We start from the raw sequence: 7940 nt of genomic DNA, 5'->3' as shown, positions 1-7940 counted from the left end.
AGGCAATTGTATTCAGAAAAATGAGTGTTCCTCTTTTCCTCTCAAATTGAGAAAATTTATAGTACATTAGGATTGAGGGAGTTTAATTCTCCCATTAATTCGAGAGTTTATTCTCTCTTAATTACAATAAGGCTCTTCACCTTTTTGTGAGTAAAAACTGATAAATAATCAATGAGAATTAACTTTTAACCATTCAATGTCTTCAATTAGCGTCAGTTACTTCACTTGATAACATCGCGCGACCTTTGAACTTTCGGCTCCGGCGAACTTGGGCTCGGGAGAGCTTGGGCTCCGGCAAGCTTAGGCTTGGGAGAGCTTGGGCTCGGGAGCGCTTGAGCTCAGGAGCGCTTGGGCTCGGGAGAGCTTGGGCTCGGGAGAGCTTGGGCTCGGACGAGCCTTTTAATTTATCGCATGTTTAATGATTCCGGAAATACCGCCCAACAATAAGTGCATGGGTTCTCCTTCAAACTAAGTGTCTTTTAAGTCATTGAACTCTCCTTGCATATTACTAACCCCATCATAGCCTTGTCCTCGCAATCTAGATGTGCTTAATTTCTACCTAGAAAATAAAGCCTCAATTGCAGTTTTAAGCGAGAGAGCTGTTGTACTAGAAATATGTTCAATACCCACAAAACGTTCAACTACACAACCATTCTTATCCACAAAACGTAGCATGATATCCATCTGCTCTTTTATTGAGACGTCACAAGATTCATCAACTAAGATTGAAAATAATGCATCGCCCATGTCTTCCATGATTACATTAACAGTTTCAACAGCAACAACATTTACAATATCCTTCTGAGTCATAGGTGATACTAATTTGAGATTTTAATAAGCATTCCCCTAATGTAACAGATTTTATAGCATCATTATGTTTAGCTAGAAACTTCAGAAGCTCACAAAAATTACCTTAATTTCTTGAATCCTCTGATTCGACATCGCCACGAAATGCAAGCCCTTGTGGCAAAACAAATCTTACACAGTCAATTGATGCGTACAGTCGATAGTCGCTTCAAGCTTGATTTGTTTGCTTGTCTAAAGCACGTTGGATATGTTACTTTTGATTCAAGAAAGCTTCACACTTAGCCCTAGCTTGGTTGTGAGCACTATTAGGACCCCTAACGTGAGTATCTAGTCTTTCCTTTTTTTTTTTTTTCAATTTTTGAATCCTTTGCCAACAAAACAGTCACCACTTGCTTGTTCTCCATTATTTAATTTAATTAGATAACAATAAAGACAAAATGCAGCATCTTTTACTATACTCTAACCAATCAGAATATTCTTTGAACCAATCATGGATAAAACATCTTAGTTTTTCCCTGCATTGTGAATAAGGAAATTTATGATCTTTGGGCTGACAGGGACGATTTAACAAGTATATTCTTCGAACATCGTCCCGAATGTTTACATTGTAATTCAAAATTGGAATGCTTAGCCCAGGATCTGTCGGAAGCTTAGAACTGTCGAATTCCTCTCTATTTGATTTTGCATTATTATCATTTTTCCTTATAAGGAATGGCGACTCTAATATTCTTTTAAAATATTTTAACATTACTGTACAACATACAATTAAAAAAATTATAATTTAACAACCAATTATACTATTTATACATATTATGGTAAAAGAAAATATTATGTACAATCCATCATATCAAGCAATATCACAAAAATAAAAATTAAAAATTAAAAATTAATAGATTTTTGAATTTACATAACTTAAAGCTTAAGAAGCTTTCTTTTCTTTTCTTTTCTTATTTTTTTTTATTTTTATAATAACTGAGCTTGATAGAAAAGGCCAAAGGGGCACTAAAAAGGAATAAAAAGCTTAAGAAGTTAACAAGTCAAATATGTATCTGTAGTAATTTGTAATTGCAAGATAATGTCAACACAAACAACAACAACAAAAATGTGAAAAGAGCTAAAACTTGCAAAAGTCAAAAGACGATAGTAAAATAAAAATTCTTACCAAATTACCAGCAGATTAGAGTTGGAGAGAGTATTGCGAAGTTGAGATTCTCCCTCCCTCGCTGCCTTTCTTATTCACCATTACAATTGCACTTTTTATATATTATAATGGAACCTTGACGTAACCTTCACATTAAAACACTTTTTACATTTTCGCTCTAACTTGAGATAAATGTACCCGTCGTTTTAGTCGACGCCTAAAAGCGATAATTGACCCTCGATACAAATGAATTTGTAGCTTTCATCTTTACACATTAACCACTATCTATCAACTATTTTGATCTTTAGTCCGGCTCGAAAAGTTCGCAGTGTGACATTTAGTGTTAGAACTTTAATTATGAAATTTTTTAGAGATCTATAGTGATAGTAGAGGAATCGGGCCGATAGGCCCACTTTATTATGTGGACGATGTATGATTAGGATTATGATGATTATATTTTGCTGTAGCCGCTATAAGACTCCTCACTTGTACCAATTTTTTATATAGAGGATTTCTTCTCCTCTGCCCGTGGTTTTTTCCCGTCTTGGATTTTTTCACCTTAAATCTGTGTGTTCTTTTACGTTTTCTATTGCCTATTTTTCGTTATTTTGTTACATTGGGCAACTAGCATATGTTAAGCCCAAAACTAACTATTCAAAAGAATGATTATTTATTTGGCTAATCCGTTACGTTAGTCCTTAAATATTGAGCATGGTGGTAAGAACGCACAAAACAAATTTCTGCAGTTAAAATCAGGGCTCTCTTCTTTTTATCCTCTTAAATTCATTCTCTCTCGATCACTTCCTTCTCTTATAAATACAACTCAAATCCAAAGTTGTATTTAGGGTTAGGTCTCAAGAAACAACCTTTATAACTCTATCAAAAACTCAATAGAGCTTTTGGAGTCTATAATGTCCTCATAATCAATTAATTAGTTATGCTATATATTTTTAACTTTTAAATTAATATTTTTTAATTATTTCACGTCGTGAAATTCGAGTTTGGTATTTTATTGATTTCCTCTCTTGTAACTTTTTGTTTATATTATAAATTTGTGAGTTTGTTAGATCTTTTCAATAATTTAATCAATAAAAACATTAATTAAAAATAAGAATACAAACAATTTTTATGTGGTTTAGAAAATCCTACTTTCACTGGGTTACACCCGGCTATCGAACAATCTAATAAGTGGTAAAGAATATTACAGACATAACTCAGACTTAAACAAATAAAAAATTAAAAAAAAAAAAAAAACTCTCTTTATTTTTGTCGCCGCCATGTAAATTGGCTGGTTGGCAGATCGAATTTCAAAAGTAGAAAGCAAAAAATGGGAGTTTTAGAGATAAAGAGGAGATACTATTACAGCAAAAAACAAAAACAAAAAAACAAAAAAAAAAATGTAGGAGATACATATATAACGGTCTAAGTATTTATTTTAATTTGCGTTTCAGCACAAGAACAAGCTGAGTTCCTTCCTTGTAGCTTGACTCAAGCCTTTCAGAAAACTCTTGAGTTTTTTCATAAAGTCTATGAAAAACTTCGTCTATTACCTTACTTCCAAAATGTTTGACAATTATACCCTCCAGTGCAGCTCGCAGGTGCATAGTACATGATTTTCCAGTTGTTTGACTATCTATACATGAAAAAAGATTGTTTAACTCCATTCTCACAATGCTAAAGAACCCGTTCTGATTTATGAGTTCTGTCATCTCCTTTGGGGAAGCAGCATACAAGGGCAAGTTGAAAGAGTCCACTTGAGCTTCACTGATTAATTCCTGCAGTACAAATCCACGACCATTATTTTCTAGTAACTTTTATTCTATATACGTAGAAATATATGAACTTAAAATTTCGTAATTATAGATCGTTTATATTTTGACTATGCAAATAGTTAAAACTAAACATTTAATAATAAAGTTCAAAGTTTTTATTTTACAAAAAATAAAAAAATAAAAACTAATAGAGAACCGATTGCTAAAAACTGATTAGAATCGGTCGGCTTTTGTCTTTAGTGGTTAGTTCTCCTTGTCTGTTTTAGTCACTATTTTTAATGTTACGGGACCCACAAACACTTTTAAAAGTATGATTTGACTAAATCCATGTGATATTTGGAACTTAGAACTTCTCAATAGGAAATGCATAAGAAGCAAATCAAAATTTGACATTTGATTAATAAGAAGCTCTAAAAAGTAGTCACATTTAACTTTTTTATTACAATAAAAAATTTTTACATAAAGTCACATCTCAACTCAAATTAAAAATTTGAATCAGCGAACTAAACAGAATCTAAGAATGTTTCCATAAACTAATTAAAAGGGACTTACTTCTTTAGCCAGATCCATAAAGGAAGACCCCAGAAGATCAAACATAGAATGAGGCACATTATTTGGGATTGAAGGCATGATCAACACCAACATTCCTCCAACCATTATCTCCTTAGCCCTTGCGTCCAAAAATCTCGCCGTGTCCTTAGCAAATTGAGCTGCATAAGCCTTGCAATACTGAATTCTTCCTCTGTTCCACGCCGGGGAGTTCTCGTCAAGCAACTCCTCCGGCAGTTTAGAGAGCCAATGGATTGCATACGAAGAGTGCACAAAATGGAGTGAGGAATTTGGGAATAAACGGTCGTGGAAAGACCCCGGCACACCGGCCGCAAAGTACCGCCTCTCGGTCTCGGGGGGTAGAGAAGAGAAAAGCGTGTTGAAATCGTTGGAGACGTGATCATTGAAGAAGATTTGAAAGTCGGGAATTTGACCTAGTTGAGATTGGTACTTTTGTTGAACAGCTTCTATTATGTTTTGCATAGAATTGAAGGTGTTCGGCCCAACTGAACATCCCAAGTCAGCTATGCAGAATGTATTATTGTTTAATGATTCTGAAGAAAATTCTTTTATGTCTAGATAATCTACTATTGCTTCATCGATCATAGACTTTGCAATATTTATTGCTGTTTTCTGCAATGATTTAGACCAAAAAATGAAGAAATTAAAAGTGAAGAATAACTTCTGCATCTGTTTATATGCTTGAAGATGCTGGAGAAAGTAGTTGGCTCAAAAGATACACTAATGACCCAACGGTTTTACTAATTAAAAAAAAAATCACTTTCGAAAGGGGAAAAAAGTCGTACAAACAATCATGTAATAAACACAACAGTTATTCATTTAACATTCGTGTAGCTTTGGATATTAAAATTAATAAAAACGTAGAATTCTTTGATATGACATTAGAGTATCTAATTACTTAATCTAATAGTTTAAAAGTATGTCCTACAGATAGAATATTTTTTCTCTTATCACAAAATTATCCCGATGTTCTACTCCATACACTATGTTATGTAAGCAAAGAGTAAAAACACACAAACCTATAAATTCTTATAATGTCACGTTATCAAATTTCTATATTTGATAGATAACTATCATATAAAGTAACTATTAAAACTCAACTACTATATATATATATATATATATAATATTATAAACAAGAAAGAAATATGGATTATGAAACCTGGAAGTAGGAGTTCTTAGTGTAGCTGTAAGTACTATCTCCACCATTCATTGGGTATGATTCTGGCATTGTGGTCGTCTGATTGCTCACATTCAAGCTTCTCTTTCTGGACTTACCCTCTGTTCTTTCTCACCCCTTTTCAGGCAAATGTTGATGAGCATATGGCACACACTAGCTATACTACATGCTGGGTAAGGTCAATTTGCATCATGCAAAGAACTTTATGGCTAAAAAAAAAATTATTCTTTAAAAAATTATTTTGATTTCTGACTGATATTATATTTAATTCTTGCTAGGAAACTGATTGTGCCCTATAAAACTTAGGTCCCGCCAGAGTATCCGAGGGACATTTCATTGTTTAAACAACAAAAGGACAATAAACTCTACAAAAGAAGCAAAAAAAAAAAAAAAAAAAAAAAAAGATATATATATATATATATTCCTCTAACTTACAGAACTTGCAACTTGGCAGTTCTACCAATAAAAGGCCAACTTTTAACAATTTTTTCTCAGGTGTCACATGATTCTATAATAAAGTAATTAGGAAAAAAAATATCCAAGAAGATTAAATTTTGAGATAATAATAGCTCCATGAAGATTAAGGGGTTGTTCTTTTGGGGTGTAACTTGAATGTAGTTTTTGAGTTAAATTTGAGAGTTGAAGTTGTAACTTGAATAAAGTTAAATAAAGTTGAAACTTAAAATAACGTGAACTTGAATAAAGTTGGAACTCGAATTGTCTTTTTTTGAATTTTTTAGACAAAAGAACATGCCTTAAGTTTTTAGATGATAATAGCTGAAAATATTAATATATAAGGAGGGACATTTTTGGAAAAAAAATATTGACAGAGAAAAATCATAAAAGATATTTCAACGAGTCATATTTTAAAATATAAGACTTAAAGAAAAAAAAAAAAAACAGAACATGGAAAGAAAAAAAAAAAAGAATCAATCTAAACACGCGTCGTTTTGGTCGAAATTATGAGACAACATAAGACACGTTGGTATTCTTATTTAAATAAGGATACATTTAAAATAAACTATTTTAATAGAGACAAGAACAAAAGGAAAACAAAACAAAAAACAAAAAATTGGAACAAAAGAACCAAACACCATTGTCTTGATCAAAATCTCATAGCAGTTATAAAGTCTATATTTGATTAAAATATCATTTTAGAGGATTAAAAAAAAAGAAGCATTACGGGATAGAAACAAATTAGAAAAAAAATAAGTAATTTAATGAACACGTCTCAAAATAAAGGATAAAAAAATTTAAGTGAAATAAAACAAGAACAAGTAGAAAAAAGATTAAAGCTAGAAGGACCGTATAAAAAACAACCGAAATGAAAGTCAGGGGACTTAATATAATAGTTGAGTAACGACGCATTTGAAAAAAAAAAAAAGTATTGATAATAAGGATAAATTAAATGGAAAAAGTATTTTGAAAATAGACATTTCAGAACGAATATAGAAGATTATACCATTAAAAAAAAGGAATTTTTAAGGCAAAAAAGGCAAGGAACAAAAAAACAAAAAGACGAGTTGACAAAAAAAAAAAAACCCTGGAATGAAACGATGAAATAACAAATTACGTACGAAATCCTACTTAAAACCCATTTTTTGGAGGGGGGAAAAAAAGAAATTGTTGGGAGAAGGGGCAAGGGAAAAAAAATAAAGAAAATAAAGAAAAAAGAAAAAAGAAGAAAAATATCCAAACAAGAAAAAAGAAAAAAAAAAGGAAAAAGTTGACAAAAAAAATGTAGAACGAAACTTTTCGTGGAGCACTGTGATGTTTGGTAGAGGGATTCGTTTCCTGATTCGAATTATGATTCGTGGTTCACTCTCACAAAAAATACACGTAAATTAAAAATAGTTCTAATCACATTATTCTAATCCATGAACCAAACGGACTTGCGGTACGGTAATAGAATAATTGGTTGTTGATTTGGAGGGTGCGTAACATGTAAAATAGACTCTGTTGTATCTTTAATCTAAAGTAATCGGCCCTTTTCTTACATTTCCCTTCGGCCTATGGTGGTCTTCAAGGCCGAGAGATTTTCGGCTTATCTCTATATCGGACCTTAAAAAGAAGAACACCGAGAAATCTCCTCTCATAGGCCCATAAATTTAGAACCACCAGTCTGTAGCATTTGGTTTTGTGAAGGATTGTTGTTCTTATTTTTGTTTCTAAAGTTGAACTTATTTGCTTTTGCAGCTTCTTGTTGTTTGAAAGATGTTGGGGATTTTCACTATATAAATTAGGCACATGACACGTGTCCCAGATCGACCTCTGACTAGGATTGAGGTTGATGGCCACAAACCTCTATCTGCTAGATCAATGCCACTAGAAAACCTCGACATATCGAGATCGAGATTGAGAGAGATGTAAGTGACACATGTCGACATGATAGAGCAATCTGTCATAACACAACACATGTCCTCATGTTAGGGCGACCAATGCAAAAGCACCACGTGTTGGGGCAGCGTAG

General features: G+C 32.5%; 1 protein-coding gene across 1 annotated transcript; it reads right to left on the bottom strand.

Moving 5' to 3' along the window:
- Nucleotides 1-3378: 3378 nt before the first annotated feature.
- LOC21390196 (probable S-adenosylmethionine-dependent methyltransferase At5g37970) lies at nt 3379-7857 on the bottom strand. The gene is made up of 4 exons (XM_010095016.2): nt 7773-7857; nt 5453-5571; nt 4273-4902; nt 3379-3723 (listed from the first exon to the last, which is right to left on the bottom strand). Exons 1-4 carry the CDS (start codon nt 7855-7857, stop codon nt 3379-3381), a joined length of 1179 nt encoding a protein of 392 aa, XP_010093318.2.
- Nucleotides 7858-7940: the final 83 nt, after the last annotated feature.

Source organism: Morus notabilis, unplaced genomic scaffold, assembly GCF_000414095.1.
Source record: "Morus notabilis unplaced genomic scaffold, ASM41409v2 Scaffold2195, whole genome shotgun sequence".
In the NCBI taxonomy this organism is placed as follows: Eukaryota; Viridiplantae; Streptophyta; class Magnoliopsida; order Rosales; family Moraceae; genus Morus; species Morus notabilis.
Note: the sequence above shows the minus strand (reverse complement) of the source record. Positions and strands in the feature narration are given on the sequence as shown.